Source organism: Clarias gariepinus, chromosome 25 (assembly GCF_024256425.1).
Source record: "Clarias gariepinus isolate MV-2021 ecotype Netherlands chromosome 25, CGAR_prim_01v2, whole genome shotgun sequence".
NCBI classification, from domain to species: Eukaryota; Metazoa; Chordata; class Actinopteri; order Siluriformes; family Clariidae; genus Clarias; species Clarias gariepinus.
This window is the reverse complement of record NC_071124.1, coordinates 20,583,779-20,606,066: the sequence shown is the minus strand read 5'-3', so window position 1 is coordinate 20,606,066 and position 22,288 is coordinate 20,583,779. Positions and strand designations below refer to the sequence as shown.

The window sequence follows — 22,288 nt, the reverse complement described above, 5'->3', positions numbered from 1 at the left end:
TTTTTAAGTGTAAAAATGTTTCACCAAAAAAATTGAGTACAGCACAGTTTTATTTTTTAGAGTGCAGGTACAGGTGATGCCTAAGATGCTTAGGCTGGTGATTAGTATACTGGTGATGCAGTTGGAATAGACGAGAGGGGAAATGAGGTTGCTGCTAAAGTTTTATATAAACAAACAATTTTTAAATTGCATAATTACGCACTTTGTTTTGTTCAAATTTCCTGTATTTAATTTACATAATTTAATTTAATATGAAGAAATGAGGAGAGGCTTGAGACTTATACAAAGTGCACACACATGCACACACACACACACACGCACACACACACACACACTTCTAGCCAATACTGGCACAATGCATGTGAGTTACATTTCTGTGATGTCATATGAACCTCATCTGATACAATTTTTTTGATCACTCTTAGTGCATGTTCCTAATATTGCTCTTTTTATGCCATTAGGCAAGTTGGAACATGTGTCTCAGTTCTGATGGTTGTGAGTCATATATTAGTTGGCCAGATCCAGATGAGTCAGCTATATAGTTCATAGGGGGGAAATAGTCTAACAACACTGGCAGGTTTTAATGAAAGGTTATACTCAAGGCTGGCTGTGATTAACAAAAATTATATGTGGTTATTAAATCCTTAAACCAAAGAAAACCACATCTGTGACAGCTACAAAGTATAGGTCGATGGACAATTAATCCAAGGACATTTAATATATATATATATATATCATGTGCTTATCATGGTCATAGAAAACAACCATAAAAACATGTGACTGTGCTACTGACCTATTTTTACTTTTATTTTTTTTCTTACTCATTCATGTTTGTATAGCTGGTAATTTTATATATATATATATATATATATATATATATATATATATATATATATATATATATATAAAATTCAGTTTATAATATTCCCTATTTTGGGCTGAAAAAAAGGTCAAGGTAATGTCACTCTATAATGCACAACTCAGCCCTATATATGATTATTAAAATAAAAAATAAATGCAGGTAATAACAGGTAAATTTTCTTAGTTTTAAGGACTACAATGTGTTCCAGTTTAACAAATAGAATGAATACAAGGGTTATAATGTTAATGCATGAAGATACAGAAAGTTGTGGCTGGAAGGTTTCAGGCTTTTACCCAGTCTGCATTGAAACTGTGGATAAATTATATACTGTATACGCTACCCTTGTTCACTCTAAGTAGCCTTGCTGGTTTGGGTCACATTGCAATGTTACGAGAATGAAAGGATTTACAAGAATAAAATACCTGCATTACTGTCAAACCAATTACTACATCTGTCAAAACCACATCTTTTAGAAGTAGCTGAACTCTAACTGCAGCTCCTATTTCGTTACCCTGCCACCTTTCAGCTTTAAAAACAATTACATATAGTATATAGGACCTATTCAAGAAATTAAAACCTCAGATCTGCTGTTATCTTTAATCACTGACTCGTTATGGACTATCTATCAAATAAATGAAGTAGCCAAAATGTAGGTCCCACATAAAGTGTGCTAAGGATTTATGGATTTTTTTTTTCCCAGGGTGCAATGCATTATAGTAATTTGACAGGCGAGTTGTTTGGAAGAAAGGCTCAGAGTTTCCCATAAGTTTCCTGTCACTGATAAGAAAGGTAAACATGGTCTGTACTCTCAAAGCAGACACACCGAGCAGCACCTTCAGGAAGAGCACCAGTGCTCCGTACAGCTTTGTAATTTAAGGCAGAGGTCAATCCTGGGCTTTACAAAGTGAGGAAGCGCCTGCCGATTCATTAGGGCTGTGATAGGAAGGATAAGCCATAAAGAACCCAAAGTTTCACAAAGAATCTCATTTCATCTTAAAATTGGAACTTATAGTATCATAAAGTCACCAAGTTCTTGACCAGATTGTTACAACCAACTTGTATTTACCTTAAATAATACAGACCACAGCAACTTAATCTAATGATCTCATTAATCACATTAAGTGGTTTTACATGCTCCAAAGCGTGATCTTTTAGGAAATTATGCTTGTCTTTATGTTACGCTCTCGCTTTCTGAACACTGCAGCAGTAGCCTTTGGGCTAAATGGTGAGCTTTAGTTGAGTCCAGGCTAAATAAAAATGAAGGAGATGTGTGCTGTCCCGCTGACCTGCAGAGCTCATATCCCTCCGCATTCCTGCACTCTGAACCGTAAACATCCTCATTTCAAAGCAGCAGGCAGGAAGTTTAAAAACCGTTTTAAATCTCCCTAAAATATCACACTTTGCTTGTAGAGGTTCAGAAATGACGTCTTGCAGTGTACGGGTCTTCTTGAATTATGAAACTGAAACAGGGCCTTGCTAATCATTAAAGCCTACTCTCCAACATCATAACTGGTATAGGCATGTGTAATATAAAATAGTCATATGATTTATAATGGATGAATTTATAACTGGACAATTAAATTTAGTTTTATTTTGAAAATAAGTCACAACAGCAAGAATTATTCAGTTGGCATTATTATTATTATTATTATTATTATTATTATTATTATTAAATGCATAGAGTACTAAAATTGAAATTTAGACTTTTCCTTGTCACAGGGGTGGTATGCTCATGTATACATCTTATAAACTTAATATGTGTATACTCTTGCCAGAATGTGAATAGGTGTTTTTAATCATTTTTTAGTGAAAATCTGTAAAGGTACATTACATGCACTTTCCTAGGTAAAACGCACACAAAAAGTCCAGAATGTGAAAAGGAACTGTACAGATTTTACCCTTTTTAAAACCCTGAGATGATGATTATTTACATGCAGCTTCCTTGGTAAAAGTCATACACAAAAATTCCAGAATATGACAAGGAACTGCACAATTTGTCTATTTTTAAAGCTTATTATTATTATTATTATTATTATTATTATTATTATTTAATACTAAACTGTACCTTTCCTTGTCATTTTTTGTGTTATCCTCACTAAACAACTAAGTATGTGTATATTTACCCCGGAAGGTTAACAGGGAGGATTTTTAATGATACAGTATATAAATGGGCTTCAATATATAAATAGGCTTCAAACAGTAGCTTTTAGTGAAAAGCTGTAAAGGCGCCTTAATAGGTAAAACATACACAATAACGGTCCAGAAGGTGACAAGAAACTGCACGATATTTACCCTTTATTTAAAGCCTCAGCCTATTATTATTATTATTATTATTATTATTATTATTATTGATGTCGTCGTTGATGTTATTTTTTGATATTATTAGTAGCAGTATTACATTACATTAGCATATTTAAGTTTGTAACTATTACCATTTTATCTGCTCAGTAAAAAGAAGACGGAGGTAAATGGAGGGAAGGTGTTGACAAACAGGACAATGCTGTTGCACCTGCACAAGCCAGCCAGTAAACCTCCCGTTGCATGGATGATTAAAAAGAAAAGGCTTTCCTCTTCCCCTCTCCAAACCAACATTTATGACTGCCAAAAAAAAAAGACATGACTTTATTGAATTTAAATATAAAGCTGATTCGAAGCAAGAAAATTATCCGGGTAATTAGCTGAGCTACATTGAACACAAAATCCCCAGAACTATTGGGATACCTTAACACTAATGTATCTGAATTATTTTGATCACATAAAGAAATCAGATCACACAATCTTAGTTCCTTAATATTTGGAAACGAATGTGTGTTCATAGTTTACCAGATGTTTACCCAAAACTTTGGCCAATTTTAACTTAAACGAGGTAACTGATACTCTTGCCTTGGTTTAGAGAGAGAGAGAGAGAGTGACGAAAGCGGAACCCAGAGCATGATCAGGGCGCAGGTCTGTGGGCGAATAGGATGCGCCAGAAGCAGAAGAAAGCGCCGTGAGTTTTTTTTAGAGGAAACAAGCGGCAGAAGTGCGCGGCGCAATTTGGAGTCTAAGGACACAGGAGTCGTGAGAGGTGCATCTACATCCCAGGAGAACTTCTAACCATCATTTCCATGGCGCTTCAGTAGTCTAGGCAGTCGATAAGGCATGCAAAGAAGAGGACTTAATTCCTAAATTACCAGGTACGTGCGCGCACAGAAAAGAGTCTCGCGTGGCTCGTGCCTTTTATCTCCATTGTAACCTGTCTCGATTTGTGTTTTGTGTTGATGTTTTGGTTTGTTTTTGTTATGTTTCAGGAGCGATGGCATCTTACCACGGCTTAGAGGGTGACGCAATGGCCCTGATGGTGCACGACACCAACGCGGTGAAGACCGAGGAGTTCGTGAAGGACGAGCCGGTGCGGACCGAGCCGAGCTCGGAGAAAGCCGACCCGTCCCAGAAGCCGCCGTACTCATACGTGGCGCTCATCGCCATGGCCATACGCGAGAGTTCGGAGAAGCGCCTGACCCTGTCCGGTATCTACCAGTATATCATCAACAAGTTCCCCTTCTACGAGAAGAACAAGAAGGGCTGGCAAAACAGCATCAGGCACAACCTAAGCCTTAACGAGTGCTTCATCAAAGTGCCACGCGAAGGTGGCGGCGAGCGCAAGGGGAATTACTGGACGCTGGACCCCGCGTGCGAGGACATGTTTGAGAAGGGAAATTACCGGCGAAGACGGCGAATGAAGCGGCCGTTCAGGCCTCCAACTGCTCATTTTCAGCCCGGCAAGTCTCTGTTCGGGGCAGACGGGTACAGTTACCTGTCGCCTCCAAAGTACATCCAACCGAGCTTCATGAATAACGCCTGGCCGCTCGCTCAGCCGCCTCCTCCGCCGCCTCCGCCGCCCATGTCTTCGTACGCGTCGTGCCAGATGGCGAGCGGTGACGTGAGCGCCATCAACGTGAAAGGCCTTTCCTCCGCACCGTACAATCCTTACTCCCGCATGCAAGCCATGGGCCTTCCCAGCGTCATGAACTCGTATAACGGCGTGAGCCATCACCAGCACCAGGCGCAGCAGCTAAGCGGAGCGGCATCCGCACCTTCACCCGTACCGGGCAACAGCGCGGCAGGCCTCCAGTTCGCCTGCGCCGCGCGTCAGCCCACCGACCTCTACTCGTACTGGGACCACGAAGCCAAACATTCAGCCTTGCACTCTCGGATTGACATTTAGACAAAATCGAGAGCTACAAACCTGGAAAGTGTTTCATTGTTGTGAACGTTTTCTAGGCCGCCTGGGAGGTCTCACTCTTTATTTTTTTTTAATAGTTTCCCTTCGAGACTTACACGGAATAGAAACAGGGTAGCTCTGAAGAAAGCAAAAAAAAAAAAGAACGTTGGATTAAACCATGTAGAGATACAGTTTATGTGTCCGTAGATGTTCATGTGTCAAAAAGCGTCTTAATTCAACCCTGAAAATTTGCCTCTGAAGTGCAGATTTTGCCCAAAAAGGATCTCCTGCACATTTAACCTATAGAATATTTTAACAACAGATTTTAAAATCGTAAATTCGTGTGATATGAACTTTTACAGTACTTGTCTGTGTACGGATGGGTCCGTATAGCACAGAGTGTTTTAATTTAACCCCGAGGGTTTTGCTGCGCATACAGTTTGGATGATGTTTTTGGATGCTTTTTCGCCTCATCACGCAGCCTGCTAAAGCGCTCATGCAAGTATATAATGTAAGAATATCAACCTACGGATGATGAGACGTTGTGTAAAAAGAGCTTGGACTGTGTAAATTCAACTTCATCCAGTGTTTTAAAAATGAAGCTGAGTGTTTTTATGATAATTGTAAGCGCTAAAGTAGCCCCAGTCTGTTGTTTACCCCATCCAGTGTAGATTAGCCCTTTAGCATACTGACATCCTAGCTTTTAGATCATTGAAAATTAATCTGTATTTTTTAAAAATCGTAAATCACCAGACCAGACCTCCTTTCGTTGATATATTTTTTGATACTCTATTGAAATGTTGACATTGTCGGGACCATGTTAAATCGGCACTTATTTTAAATAAAATACTTTGGTGAAATATTTCTTTTGCAGATGAATATTATGAATATGAGTCTCCAGGTCACATTGTTTGTATATTGTTTGAGTAAGAAATATTAACCTGCCAAGAAAACAACAACAAACAGACCAAGATTTTTTTTCGTAAAAAAAAAAAGTGTATTTGAACTTAAAGTGCGTTCTGACTGTTTAGTAAATAGATCATTTGAGTGGTTTGAATATTGATGACAATCATTTTCTTTCTGTAAATCAGGAAATCATTTTAACAAATACTATAACTAATGATTCACAAACATTTTCAGTCGTATTGCTGAACATTTAAATAGGGATAACTGATAGGCCTATATTAGACATATTAGAAATATTTGTAAATTGTAATAATTTTAATCTTATTAAAAAGAAATAAATCCCAAATATTAGCCTGTTTCAAATGTAAGTTAGTCGGTACTGTATCGGTGTACTGTACGGTGTATCTGTATTGTTGTAAGGTTTTCTTTTCTTTTAGTCTGTGATAAATAAGTTCGAATTGGACATGACATTAAATAATTAATTTTTATTTCAGCCTAAGGTTAGCTTGACGATCTAAACATGATGCACGCATTTTCGCTGTCATTTTTGTAAAATAAACAAAAGCAAAAGTCTTATAGTTCTGAGGCTAAATATAAAAGAATGCCAATATGATTGAACGATAAATACACAATAGTCCTGCATGGCACTGCAATAAATATTAAAATTTAAATCGCCTCCATATGGGTTTGGACTCAGGCAACAGTTATACTGTAGCTATACAATGGAATGACGCCGCGCTAAAGACGTAAACAAATTATAAATAAAACTGACACTGAGGTATCAGTAATATTAGGCACAAACCTGTGCTTAAATGACTGAAGCGGAAAAATCAATCGCACAAACTGTTTAATTTAAACACTTGTTTGATTTAAATATTTGATTAAAGGGATTTAAATCTTCAAAAAGTAAGTTCATTAAAATTTTAAAGGCATGTCGTTAGCTTATTTGTCCCATGCGGAATACTTCAGGGTATAATTAATAATAAAAAAATATATAACGTTATAAAAAATGTAATTTAATCTAATTATATTGACTAGTGACCATTTTGAGCAGAAAATGTGGACTATCGTGAATTGTAGATAAACGTCTAAGTCGAAGTAAAGGGACATTTAAAATAGCATGGCGGAATAACATCTAGACTAAATAAAAAACCCGGAGAAATAAAAATCTAAATAAATAATGCTGTAAGAAAAATATAAAAATGCATTTTGACTTGCATTTATTGACCACAGTAGTAGTAGAGAAACTAATGGTCATTAGATTTGTTGTTATTTTGCAGTTATGTTGTTTTAGTTTAAGAATAATCAACAATTAACAACCAACCATCTTAGAAATCACATTTAGGAATGTAATCATATAAAAAAAAAAATACAAAAAAAGGAAAAAGACATCAAGGCACTTAATATAGCAACAGCCCGCACTAACAACGTCAACGTTTACTACTGGTTCTCTTATTTAGCATAATAAACTATTTTTATTATTAATCTATTTTTTTTAGCGTATTTATTGTGCTACAGGTACACACTTCAGTAGAATGGTGTGTATATAATACTAATAATATTATCATTACATTATCATATATACCAACATATAATTGATAGCAATAAATGTTGTATTAAAATGTTTATACAAGTTTTTATACAAGTGTGTATAAATACTTTGGCTGATTCTGTATATATAGGTCGAAATAGGTCGAGGGTCAAAATGATTTAAACCGGGGAGGTTAAAATGTTCTCCACTGTAAATTTAAGTTTTTTATTTAATATATATGCATATAGTAAATTTAAATGCTTGTTGTGTTCAAGGTCAGGTCAGAGGTCAGTGCGGTTTTCTAACATGCACTTGGTAATTGCTCATCATTTATTCTTAAAGTACAATGTTTACATGGGCACTTGTCAGTGTTCTTTAAACAAAGCATCAAAACAAACCTTTTTTTATCTTCTACATCAATAGCCTTCAATACCTTGAGTGATGCTCTGGAGCCTTATTTACAGCCGACATGTTGGAACAAATTCTAAAGAGAAAATGTGCGCAAACGTAAACGAAATTCGGAAGAAAAATATTTTGAATTGAAGTTTAATTATTTGTAAAAATCCATTGCAGTGATGTCGGGCTGATTGATAGTTGTAGTTTTTTTTTTCATGAGCATTCGAAACCCAAAACCCAAATAAACATGTTGCAATTTCAGCTTTAATATTATTTCTCATTAGTTTTTTTGTTTCCCATAAGTTTTTACCATACATTTAAAGTAATTACCATACATTTAAATAAATCTAAATAAATCAATTAATAAATTAAATAAATCTAATTAAATCAATCTGATGCTACAATCTACATTGAATTAGTTCTGTATTTATTTATTTAAACAGACCTTTTCAATATTTATATTAAATTCAGCAGAGTCGGGTTTTTTCTTGTGTTTCCTTTCTGCATGTCATGAAATTAGAGTTGAACTTTGCAGCTTTCACCTCAACTCAATTGAAATGAAAGAATCAGGGTCATCACTATTTACAGTACAATAAATCCTGCTCGGAATACAGGTTTCTCTCTCACTGGCTTTTGCAAGTCCGGGAATTGTTCACTACTACTAAAACAGACTGTTCAAAAGGGTTAAATCACATGTTATTCAAAAGAAAATGCTTACTTAAAAAATGTAAAAACTAACTTCTTTAACTAACTCAGAACGATTGAGTGACACAGGGACATCACTGTATCCGGACGAACAATGCAACTTTGTAACTTTGTGTGCATCTTTGTCCTTATAATATTTAAAGGCATTTATTCATGTCGGTGAAAAATATCAAGATTTTTATTATTATTTCAGCATTATTTCAAACATTTGAAAGCAACAGAACATTTCATTTTTAGCCCACAAAATCATTGGTGTTGTTCTATAAAGCCAGTATTTGCATTCATAATAAAATGTAATTTCAGTTTTTTTATATTATAATTTTCTCCCATCTCGGTAGTACTTAAACATAATTACTATATTTATGACTGCTGCAACTTCTGAGCTTCTAAACTACCCCCCCCCCCCATATTATATGAGAGAATATATTCTTCTTCTTATTATTATTATTATTATTTATTACATGAACAATAATGATGATGATATTTAAATGTTACTGATGTGTTGAAATAGAATTATGTTTGAATCATTATCTTTTCCTCTTTGTCCGTATGGTTGGATCTCGAGTTTGAATTTTGAAGTTATAGCCTATTACATTTTAGTAAACAGTCAGCAACAATAATATCTTTGTAACAACTGAAATAAATATATAAACACATGATGATTAATGATTTATTTCCGAGATAACAGCTCGATTGCACAAACCCCTAAAATTGTAAATAATGATTTGCCTGGATTATGTAGGTGTATCTATAAAAAAAATCTCTAATCGTATCCCCAGACCAACCCTAACTATATCGTTTGTTTTCTTACGCGTTTGCAATTGTGAGACAGTGTCGCAACCTTAGACATCTGATAAATTATATAGGCTATGAGCACTTGTACGAATTTGCAGACGTGAAATCTTGTTGCAAAAACATTAAACTTTGCGCACTTTACGTCTCTCACCGCCAGAGGGCACTTATACTGATTTCCAGAAGCAAGTGTACTGTGCATGCAGCAAAGGGCATGGAGTTTATTAACCGTGAACAAATCAGTGAAAGTTAACATATAAAAATAAACACAAATTTAAGTAAATTAAAAGCCATCTATCCTAAAATCTAAATAAAATAAAATAAAAATATTAATCTATAAGAGTATTTCTGTATGGTGTCTTTTTAAATATCACTAATCTCACTGTCTTTTTAAATCTCACTTTGTGTCTTTTCATTTAATTCACCCAAATGTTAGATATATATACATGCATACATGTATACAGAATGTATTTATTTTATTGAGTTAAAATATATTTCCATTATTTTTGATTAGCATCTTAAATTTGTGAACTTTGTCTGAACTTTGACAGGTCCTGAAGGTCGCATCCCTGTAGAGTGTTGTGTCTTTCCTCTTGTAACATACCCAAAGCAACTTATTGTGACCTTGGTAACCAGCTCATGAGAATCAGGTGTTTGTGTAAGTAATAATATTGCAGAATGAATAAATAGAACTATACACTAGGCGTGAAAAAAAACATAAAGAATATTTCCATTTTAATACTTAAATTGCGTGAATATATATATATTTTTTTCGTTTTAACAGAATACAAATAAAGAATCATTCAGAACCTAATAAATGCAATGTATCAATACATTTATGAAGTAAAATAGAAATAAATAGCCTTCATAATGTACAGATAAACAGAATAAATAACAATGAATGAATTTGCATTGTGTCATTGTGTTCTTTAAAATATTTTAAATATCTCTCTAGTAATTTATGTATTATTTTGTTTATATGAAGGAAATAATAAAAAAGCAGAACACTTGTGGCGTGTAGCAGTGCACATAGCTCACAAGTAAACAGCTAATTTTTTCCTTTTAAATCTATCCGCACTGCGGACCTAATCTAAACTCATTTGCAGTTTAATCAGCTCTGAATAAAAATGCGAAATTGTCTTTGTTTATTTACTGAGTTTGCTCCTAACGGTTATTTGTAACGAACCGCAGTTTTTAATCCAATTTTGTTGCATATCCTTAAAGACAGTGATCAGCTAGTTATAATCACATATAAGTACATGTGTGCATGATACCAATGACAAGAAAATGACTAAACAAAAAGTTGAGTCGCTATCAAAGCGTGAATGCCAATGTGCATTCAGTTAGATCCGGGTTTTATTTCAGATCCAGTAGTGACCGCAGTGAACACCGCGCGTGCAGCGGAGGTTCATCTCATTCGCACTGCACTCAGCTGATACATACTGTACCTACACGAACCTGATAACAGATTCAATAAAATAAAAAAAAACTTGATTCAAAATAAAATGGCAGCATCTTCGAATATTTGAAAAACAAGTGATCACTTCTGCTTAAATATTATTATTAATATTATTAATATTATTAGAAAATAATAATAGTAAGAAAGTTAACACAGATCTTTCAAATGTTCTGGAAAGTTCCTCCCTATCATTGACTTTAACTGACTTTAACTGACATTTAATGAACATTATAGTGTGTCTGAATGGTCTTGTGACAGTCTGTGAATTTGTGTGCCTATTACATATTTTCCATCATGGTGATGTGCTGTCTGGGTAGAACATGTGACAGAACTAGCTTATTATTATTACAACAACAATAATAATAATAATAATAATAATAATAATTATTATTATTATTATTATTATTACATATACAGCTCATATTTTATATATTTAACATGTTCTGGGTGCAGTTAAAACATGTATAAACAAATTGATATATAATAAATGTAAATGAAAAAAATATTCCTGTGACATATGTCACATAGAGCTTTTAACCCTAAAATTGGCAGAAAAAATGGCATGTGATGTCTTTCAAAATTTGTTCCATGTGGACTGTTTGGTCTTTGTTACATCTCCCTTAATGTCCCCTAAAAGAAAAATGAGTCTGGGCTCTTACTGTATGACTTAATCTGGACTTCCATATTCTACTACAATATACTGTATGATTCACATAAGATAAATGCTTTATAAGCTATAATCATTAACAAACAGTTAAACATTTAATGTGTGTTCTTAAAGAAAAATGCTGAATGACAAAGAATTGTTAAGAGATGCTCCCTCCCTGCTTGGATGTCTCTCTTTCTCTCTCTCTCTCTCTCTCTCGCTCTCCTTTTGATCCAACTTTTCTCCGAAAACCTCAATTGGGTTAGTGTGATTGGACAGGCCACTGGGTTACCGAATTACCTTCCTCTCCACATTTCTTGCCGAGCTTTTGCACTTCAGAAAAGACAAGGTGTTCCCAAACATTTCGAGTGAGGCAAATTCTTTGAATCAAATCCACATGTCTTTGGGTTTGAGAGGTCAATAGCCAAGGAAGCTGCAAACAATCTCACTTTAGAGAAAAAAAAAACAGTTTTTGTTAATAACTTTTCCATGATTTAAAAGCTTTTCAGTAGATTTTACAAATTTAGGCATAGTAAAATCTACAGTAGGGTTGTTGTGTCTCTAGCCAGAATAAAGTGGCTTCTGAAGGTAAATTAATCATGCAAGAGATATTTTAGGGAACATTTAATAATACTCACAATAAAAATAAATATTATGTAGATTTTTTTTGTTCATTTTCACATTAGTTCCTCCACAGCTGACTATTTTGCATAAAGGCTACAGACAGCGTTACTGATTTTCCTATCCAGATTATGACCCTGATATCACCAGGAATTATGATAGAGTTCATCACAATGAATGATTTTGTTATCCTGGGTCTTATTCTGCTGAACTGTTCACACATCACCTTTGTCCATCGAAGTATGACATCAGCTGTCATTAGATAATAATCAATCTCTTGCAGTTTTTTTTTCTTGGAGACATAAGCATGGGCATAAATGTGCAGCAGTGGATTAATAGATAAGACTCTGGAGTACTGATCAGATGGTTGTTGGTTTAAGCCCCTGCACCACTAGACAATCTTCTCCAAGAGTGTGGTATCATGGCTGACCCTGCACTCTGACTTCAGCTTGGATATGTGACAAAAGATTTTCACTGGGCTGTAATCTACATGTGACAAATACTTTTTGTTGTCCATGTTAAATGTCTTGCCCAAGGTCACATGTTGACTTCACAACCTTCAAATACACAAACCCTAATAGTAAATAAACTGGGCCCTAGTGACCACTTCAACCGGCCCACATACTGCCTGTAAAATTATGGTGATGAATTCATGTGAATGTGGCTTCCATGTCCCAGTCATCACTCAGCTTTGAAGAGGCTGCATGTTTACAGATGGGTCATTTTTGTATTGAAATTCAACACTAGAATTTATTATATTTGGGTCAGTTTCTGACCACATTTCAAAAGCTGGTAAAAAAAAATGTGGTTGCTTTCTTTTGCAACACTTACACTTGCTACTACCATACTTGGCTCTTGTGTGTCTAAGCTGAACCATATTTCTCCCATTTTTGTCTGCTACTCAAAAAACCATGACTGCTCTACCACTACCTCTTTTTTGATCTATATATAAATAAGGGAAAACTACAGTCCCAGTATTGTAGTACCAATTTTGTTTTGTTTTGTGATTTATTTTCTGCTTTGAAGAACAGTACTGGAGATTTCAAAACTATATAAAATAACGCATATGGCATTAGGTAGATAAATAACAACAACAACAACAACAATGACAATAGTCAGTTGTTAATTTAAGACACAAATGTCAGCTGTTCAGGAACAGTTCTTACAAGAAAAGTATTGTCAAGTGCCTTCGTAAAAGCTCCATCAAGTACCATGATGAAGACCATCCCAGGAAAGCAAGACCAAAACTTACCTCTGTTGCAGGGGAGAAAATACCAGTTTTATTTAGAGGTACCAGCCTCAGAAATCACCAGTTATTAAACAGCACCTCAAATTAAAGTCATTATGAAGGCTTTACAGAGCACAAGTAGCATATACATCTCAATATCAACTATTCAAATGAGATTATTGAATAGTTTCAGCATTGTTTTACAATGGGCAAAAAAAATAAAAATCAGAAAAGACCATGGAATTAAAATGTTTAACTTTTGACTGGTATTGTGTTTGCAGGTAATGTGTTTTTTCTCAAAGCAGAAAAACCTGTTTGACATCCCATCTGCTTCTCTTTTTTCTGAATAAATTTGCAGACTAAAATGAAGTAGTGTAACAAAAAGATGAACTTGTGATTTTTAGTCTGATTGCTTTTTCACCTTTCAAACTTCCAATTTGATTAAATCCAGCAATAAACCCTTTCACAATGCACTAATAGGTGTGAATGTAGTATGACCATTCTGTATTCAGTCAGAAATATTAAAATATTACACAGGTTTGACATATGTATGAATTGATATATAAATCCTGGTCAAACAGCAAAACTAATGAGGGTAAACTCAAGATGCTAAACAGTAATTTGTGGATAATCCATTCTGTCCTTATATTATGCTGTGGTTTGTTTCTGGAACGGCTTTCATTTCCAATGAGAACACGAGAACTAGAAAAAGAGACTTCTAAAACCCTTTCAGTCAGTCTGCATTTTTAGTGGATGTGTATCTGTGGGTATTAATGAAAGTATTCACAATGCAGTAAACCTTTATTCTAAGCATTCGATGTGTCATACAGGCATCCTTAATATTCAGCATCATGGTGACACCTGGTTCAAGAACAATTTATTACAGTTCAAAAACAAGGCACATGATGACGTGACCGAACAGCTTGTCCAAATCCAAACCCCTTGCTCACAGCAACATCTTGCTCACACTTTCGGCCTGAAAGGGTTTTCTGATCATCACTATGATTACTATTTATATGCTCAGCAGTGTCCAAAAATTATGAAATTTTAGGGAAACCAGTCATATTACATCTTTACTAGGGGTTTAATACGTGTAACCACTAGAGGGAGATATGGCCTCATTATTTAATTCTTGGCAGGACAAAAGTAAATTAGATTATTTCCTATTAACAGTAATTTAAGATGCTGTATCTAAATGACATAATATATTTCTAATGCTGATGAAGATTTCAGAGTTACTCCTTTACATTAGTGTTGCGGTGATTTGCTACTTTCGATTCTCAGGGCATTTTGCTGGGCCTCATCTGTTAAGTATGAAACACGCCATTGTGCGTGTGGGTGTCAGTGTGCACATGTACTATAAATGTGCTAGACATTACTTATTCTAACTCCTGATGAACTCCCGGCTTTCCCCCTCCCTCTTTCCTGGCCTGCTTCTCTATAGCTCAGCTCCAGCTGAATCTTCTCTGGGTCTCCTCTCTCTTCACTACTATGGTAACTCCGCTGGGTGGTGGGTGAGGACTGTCTGAATATGGGTGGGGTCTTAGCCTTGATAACTTTGTCGAAGTAGGCCAGATCAGCAACGTATTTCCCCATCGGACACAGAGAGACGAGGGGTGGGAATTCATAGCCCCAGAGGATTTCTTCAGGCAGGTAGGACGTGCGCACCTGGCACATAGCGGATGTCGACTCCACCGTGGAGCTCATCATCACAAAGAGCTCAAAATCAGCCACCTCCGGTTCGGTCCAGCCCACACCTAACACACAGATGGAAACAGAAAGATGGAGGTTCTGATGAAGATATCACTTCAGACTAGATTTAAAAGTTGATAATATACACTGGCCATTTTTTTATATATATATTATTTGTTAATATTATGCATTCCAGTCTTATATATGCTAGGCTGAAATAGTACACCACCATCAATAACCATGGCCTGGTCACTTCATAAAATTTCTGTAGTTGTAATATTCTTATGCTAAATGTACCCTTGGCTGCCCATTCCCGGAGGGGGCTGTCGTTGTCGATAGTGTGGTAGAAGGTGAGTGGGAGGATAAGGAAGGGGCTCTCGCTGGCCGTGTCCACACTAAATGGGATGTTCTTCTGGTCTAGGCGCACTGTTTCGCCCTCTTTAGGTGCACAACGCTGGAGTAGCTTCCCAGTCACCTGTACAGTGCATCTCAGTATCACTCGGACACATAACACATCCAGTTAAAAAAAAATTGCCACATCATACTGTACCAGTCGTCATAGTTGCTGAGAAACACAAATACTTTATTTCTACCAGAGTTTATCAAACTGTACACCTAAGCCAAAGAGTTAGAATGTAGTGGATCTGTTTTGGGGGGAAAAACGATGCTTGTACTTTACATTTGTGTTTAACAGACTTTACATCCACATTTTGAGCACCTGGTATGATTTAATACAATGAAAAAAACATTGACACTATGCATGAAAGATTTTTAATTAAAATAAAGAAAAAATATTGAGACATTCCATATCCCTAGTAACAGACACTAGTTAGTTTACCTGACAGCCCAAAAGAAGGCTCTTGCGCATGTTGGCCACACGGATCATAAGACACGGCTCCCCGTTGTGATTCGCTATTACAGCCTGCTGGCTGAAACGCACCGTCTCCCCACGTTTCTTGGGCCGAGCGACCTGACATAAAGTACGAGAGTGTTAGAAAGAGACAGGGGCTTTGCCTTCAGCTTTAAAGGGTTATTGTATATTTGATCAAATACATACTCTTAAATATATGCTAGGTGGAAAACTAGAAATATACTTGCTGTTAAACAATGCGCTCTTGTAGTACAAACTTTGTTATACATGTTTATTTGATGATTTCGTTATTGAGTAAGTACAAAAAAAAATCTGATTTAAAAATTAGTTTTCCAGCAAAGGGTTGCAACAGTACCATTTAACCTTGTTTCATTAATGACTGTCTACTACTATTTTTATTTTTGAATGTAGAAAGCTTTTTGAAGACACACACTCTACAGCAGTTATTTGCATGTGCATAAGACTTTTGCAGTATACTGTCTTTGTTCACATACTATTCATTTTACCAGAGGATTCCAGTAGGGGGCATATCACTGAATTCAATCAGACAGTTTTGCATAAAGAAAGCAAACATGGGGACAGCTTAGCTTTCACATCGACGTTTAACTTTTCACATCGACGATGAAAACATTACAATGTACATCAGTTGTATGAGTGTAACAGTTTAACATTAGGGTGGAAGTAGACCTGAGAGTTGGAATGATTGTGTCCCACCTTGGCGAGGAAGGTTCCTGTGATGAAGATCTCCATGCCGGTGGTAATGAGAAGCTGAATGACAAGAAGTAGAATGCCAGATGGACACTCTTCTGTAATACATCGGAAACCATAGCCAATGGTCGTCTGCGTCTCCAGAGAGAACAGAAAAGCTCCTGTTAGGGTCTGCATCTGCATCACACACAATGTGTGGTTGGCCGGAGGATCAAACTCTGAACATAATGAGACAAAACACAAGTAAAACATACAAAATTCACTTTAATCCGTCTCTTTATTTCTTAATAGATATATATGCTCTTCCATATTTATTCTACCTATTACCTGCTACTCACCCAGCAGGTCTCCATGGACAAGAGCCAGCAGGTACCAGAGCAGGCCAAAGGCAAACCAAGTGCCCACAAAGGTGGCACTGAACACGAGCAGCTTGTATCTCCATTGCAGGTCCACACAGGTTGTCCACGGATCACGTAGGTACAGTGCATGCTGCCCGCTCATCTGCTCCACACGCACATTGCTCCGGCCATCTTTGGACATCAGGCGGCGACGGAGGCGGATCGATTCGATTCCGCATCCTGTCCCTCCAAGTAGTGGCTTCATGGCATCTGTCTGTGTCTGAGAGTGGCACACCTTCTGCCCTTGAAGTGTTGATGTCATCTGGAAAAAAAAAAGCTCTATATGTACCATTGAGGGCGCCATGGTTTGATTCCCGATTCCTGGTTCGATCCCTGTCTCTGTGTGTATGGAGTTTGCTATAAGTAATATTGGTTTTAAATAAAACCCACAAATCTAAGGTTTAGACAAAAATCTCACATGGCTGAGATTTCACCATTAGCAAAATTAGCATTCTAGAAAGCTAGTTTTAATTTATTGGTATTGAGGAGGTTGCTCATTTAGTACCAATGTCATCGTCTTTACCGCTTTATCTTGTATACAGGACCCAGACGGCCTAGAGCTTTTCCTAGGAGGCTTACGAGGTGAGGTACACCCTGGTTCCAATCCATCGCAGGGCACACACACATGCTAATGCTAATTGCTACGTGCTAATTCATACACTATGAATGTCAATTAGCCTAGCATGCATGTCTGTGGATTGTGGGAGGAAACCAGAGTACCTGGAGGAAACCCACCAAGTATGCAGAGAACATGCAAAGTCTTTGAACGTAGAACCCGTGACGGGAATCGAACACAGAACGTGGAGGTGCAAAGTGACAGTGCTAATCACTAAGACGCCATGCTGCCTGATCATATAGTAAGTTAGTATTTACTGTAAGTAGACTGGTATGCAAGCAGGCCAGGGTGCAAGTATATTGGGATACATGGTTGAATATAGGCAAGTGTACAGTAAAAATTTAGAATATTACAGAAGAATGAAAACTAGACTGGTATGTGCGTAAACAGACTGGAACAAGTCTTCAACTGTTATTGTATTTGTCCTTTCCTCAAAAAAATGAAAGTTACCACTGTGACACATTCTCTCGTTTGACCACAAGAAGTAAAAGCACCTGCCCAAGCATGTTTATCTGATGAATTAAAACCGGAAGGAGTATTGCTTCACACAAGAGCTGCCTTAAACACACAAAGAGGCTACTTGTTGCAAAGAAAAAAGCATGAAAGGAAGGCATTACATGACTGAGAAAAGTTTCTTTCTCCAAGTTCCCAGGCTATTCGCCAATCTTTTCATCTTCATTTGTATTTGTAATTCTGCTGGTTGTTTCTACACACCTATTTCCTCTCGGTTGCTCTCTCTTATACTCTGTGGTCCATTTATTCTGTTCTATCATTGTGTGGTCTGTTTGGTACTTTTTGGTGCACTCCTAAATCTATTTAGGCTCTCAAAACCATTTATAAAGTGTTTGTGGTCTCTTATTGCAACTAGGTTGTAAGTACAGCTGCCTTAATACATCACACTTCCTCTTACAACACAATGTAATATTTTTTAGGTATTAAACCGTCAATTGAAGCAGAATTTTTGTTCTATGAAACTCCATGGTCAACGAACGCTTGGTTATACACCAGTTGCATTATAAATTGTAGATGAACACATATGCATTAAGGAGGGGAATTTGCATAGCCACTAGACTGTTAATTCATGAAGCATATTTAAATCCATCTCCAGTGTGTCTCTACTGTTGGCAATGTTCATATAGTTATGCAAGAAACAGTGTGTATAATTATAAAATACAACAGCTACAATAACAAAATATTCTTTCCTTTTTTCATGCACTTTTACACTCTTTACGATCAACATGTTTTATAATGGTTCTGTTTATAAATAGTTGAGAGGTTATAATGCTGTCCACTCTTATTCCACAAATCCACACATTCCATTGAATGAGGTATCTCTCTACACTTTCTTCAGTTACAGGATCACAACTTATACCCTCTTTAGATCTTTCTTTCTGGTACTTTCATTGTTGGTCAGCACTTTCTCTCTCTTTCTCTGGTACAATGGATTATATTGTTCAATGCACTGATGAAAGGAACAACAGACCAACGACAAACATATTTTTGTAGTCTGTGTGTGTGTGTGTGTGTGTGTGTGTGTGTGTGTGTGTGTATGAGAGAGAGAGAGAAAGAGAGAGAGAGAGAGAGAGCAGAAAACAAACCCAGGCAGATACAGGGAGGGACAAATAGACAGAAGGAGAGCGATGTGGGCTGAGACATGACCAAAAGCTAAAGGGTCCTTATTAGAATTCAAAGTGGATAATAATCCCCCTGGGCAAAACTCAAAGGATCCCTCTCTTCAGCATCCCTTTCTGCCATCCAATCTCTGCTTCTAACTGTTCTCTATCTGTTAGCCAAGTTAGGTCTAGAGCCCACACAGTTCTTGGCACGTTTCAATGGAAAATCTTCTATAGCCTCCTACAAAAAAACAGCTTTTTCTTTTTCTTTTTTTTACACAGCTTTCACCTGGGCCCAGGCATTTCTGACATTATACTCAATTAATGATTTATTTCATTTTCATATGCCGACCTTATAGAATTTATTTTAGACAACAATTTCATATAATATACTTAGTAGATGTTGTAGTACCTAATAAAAGTGAGTAAATAAAAATTCACAGCCGGGTAATTTTGTCTGAAATGATGATGGCTTTGGGTTACTGACTGGAAGGTTGATGGTTGAGCAAGGCCCATAACCCTATCTGCCCCAAGGGGGCTGTTTCCACAGCTTCCTAACCATGATATTTGTTCCTGTAAGAAACACATGACAAATAATTGAACTTCAATATTATTTTAAGTTGACCGACATGATGGATGAGGCAGGTGGGTGTATACAGCATTTAAAATACCTAAAGAGAGTGCTGTGCCTAGTACACTTCCATCAACATGGCACACAGACACCACAATTGGGGTATAGTTAAGCTGCAGTGGCATGGGGCTTAGTGCTTGGCACTATTATTACTGACTATTAGTTGTCCCTCACTTTCATTCTGTGTTGCATGGTATCTGGGTCCTTAGGTTTCCCCCGAAGACATGTGTCGATTGGTGTTTCCCAATTGATGTTGTCTTCCTTTGTAATGTAACATCACCCACAGCAATTACCTTCAGCAGATATGATATCTGTAGTTCATGGTCTATCCACGTGCCATCCGGCACACTAGGCGACTGATTCTCCCCACCCTGGAGATACAGTATATCCGTAATTTCTGTAGCAGTCACTTAAGAGGTCGGTCGGGTTGCCAGCTCGACACACATTTGTCATTCACACAGCGGACAATTTGGAAACACCAATTAGCCTAATCTGCATGTCTTTGGACTGCCGGGGTAAACCAGAGTACTTACCTCACCAAAAACAGAGAGAACATGCAAGCTCCATGCACACAGACCCTGAGGCGGAAATATAACCCAGACGCTGGAGGTTCTCCACTTGACATGCTAACTATTACGCCACCCTGCCACCCATTTTTAAGGTTAGGGTTATAAATAGAAAAAAAAAAGAAGTTAACATTACTCAGCACCTGAATCTCACTCACTCACACACTCAGTCATACACCATATTCAAACTAAATGCACACAGACTGAAACAAAGTTCTGAAGTTCTTATTTAATCTGTCTAGGATTCAAACACAACATTACCATGGATAGTTTTGAATCACTCTTCTGTCAAACCAGGAAGTACCCGTATACACAGCTCAAGAGCTCCTGGTCCAGAGCTCAGCTTACTCTCTGTTCTCCCTGTGTTTATGCAGGTTTCCTTTGGGTTCTCAGATTTCCTCCCATCTACCAAAATCATTCACTGATGACTCCAAAGTGCACTAAGTGTGAATAAATTTGAAAAAAAAAAAATAAATAAATAAAATAAATGTTTGCCCCTCAACAGACTGGCATGCAATCCAGAGTAAATTCTGGAGATAATATTAGGCTGTGGATCCACCATGACCCTGACACATACATGCATACGGTCAAAACATGGTATTGGTGCTAAAAGGTGTCTCACCTAGGTGAAAAATTTTCAGATAGGATCATATTACACCATTTTTTATAATACTTAATGCTACTTATGCTCTGTTTTTTTAAAATATGCATAAACATTTATATTTTTATCAGATAAAAAAAACATTTGCTAAATACGATTTCATGCCCTTTCATTTAATGTTAGTATTTCTTTATTTTTTATTCATTCAAATCTTTAATAATCTTAACAGTCATTTAGATGAAACTTGGCCAATTTACTGTAGATTCCATCTGAAATAAAATAAACCTGAAAAAGTGTATTATTCTAAAATGCTAAATTTTTATAGATATTGCAACATGAATTTGGCATGATCAGGGACACTACAGACTTTTTTTATTTTTATTTTTAAGCTTTAAAAAAAACAATTTAATTACCAATTTGGTCATATGCTTACAGGTCAGAAGCTCAGAAATATTTAGGGAAGCAAGATTGGTCACTTCCATGTTGCATCAATTTAGAAGTAGCTTCTTTGGCACACACATTTTCTTTATTATATGTATAACATAAGAAATATATAAAATCAGCACCAATATTGTGTTTTGGCCGATGATAAAGATTATTTGTGCAAATCAAGCAAGCAAATGGTCTCTAAATATTTATCTAGACCATAATAAAAAATAAAAGTAGTACATAGTATTAATAAAATATATGCCTATAAAAATTAATATTTCTTTTCAGACTTAGTTTTAATATACTTTTTTCATAAAAACAAATTGTACGAGTGTGTGAATGTGAGTTTAAGGCTCACCTTTTCAGGTTGTGGTATCGCTAGAAACGAACAGAATAAATCATAGAGCGTCCGCTCGCGCGTCACCTCCTCGCGCGCGTTACTTCATAACTACGGCTCTCGCGTGGCTCGAGACCCACACACTGAGGTAAAAAACAACAACAACAACAACAACAAAAAACAATCTGAGGTGAGGAAGCAGCTCTCTCTCTCTCTCTCTTTCTCTCTCAGTCTTCCGTTCTCGCTCTCTCTCCCTCTCTCTCCCTGTCTTCGCATCAGTTGCTCTGTGATTAGCCAAGCAGCTCATTATTTATATAACCACCCTCTCTGGAGAACCACAAAACACAATTTTATATACACAATTTTATGTTTATAGAGTAAACATATAACAACCAAACTAACAACCGAGTATTACAACAACCAACAACCAAACACATTTGAACATCTGTACAGTATACTGTTTATGGAACCAAAAT

The 22,288-nt window shown here is 36.5% G+C and overlaps 2 protein-coding genes across 3 annotated transcripts; one reads left to right on the top strand and one right to left on the bottom strand.

Annotated features, from left to right (window-relative positions):
* Positions 1–3,885: 3,885 nt before the first annotated feature.
* foxl2b (forkhead box L2b) lies at positions 3,886–5,917 on the top strand. The gene is made up of 2 exons (XM_053486671.1): positions 3,886–4,038; positions 4,153–5,917. Exon 2 carries the CDS (start codon positions 4,158–4,160, stop codon positions 5,067–5,069), a length of 912 nt encoding a protein of 303 aa, XP_053342646.1. The 5' UTR covers positions 3,886–4,038; positions 4,153–4,157; the 3' UTR covers positions 5,070–5,917.
* An 8,215-nt stretch (positions 5,918–14,132) lies between these two features.
* On the bottom strand, positions 14,133–22,009 carry LOC128512787 (ATP-sensitive inward rectifier potassium channel 10). 2 transcript variants are annotated; one of them, XM_053486204.1, is made up of 7 exons: positions 21,834–22,009; positions 20,707–20,885; positions 16,960–17,281; positions 16,628–16,839; positions 15,881–16,012; positions 15,340–15,517; positions 14,133–15,107 (listed from the first exon to the last, which is right to left on the bottom strand). In XM_053486204.1, exons 2-7 carry the CDS (start codon positions 20,707–20,709, stop codon positions 14,719–14,721), a joined length of 1,236 nt encoding a protein of 411 aa, XP_053342179.1. In that variant the 5' UTR covers positions 20,710–20,885; positions 21,834–22,009; the 3' UTR covers positions 14,133–14,718. The 2 variants fall into 2 exon arrangements, with proteins under 2 accessions (XP_053342179.1, XP_053342180.1); XM_053486205.1 differs by lacking the exon at positions 20,707–20,885 and having other exon boundaries at positions 21,834–22,008.
* Positions 22,010–22,288: the final 279 nt, after the last annotated feature.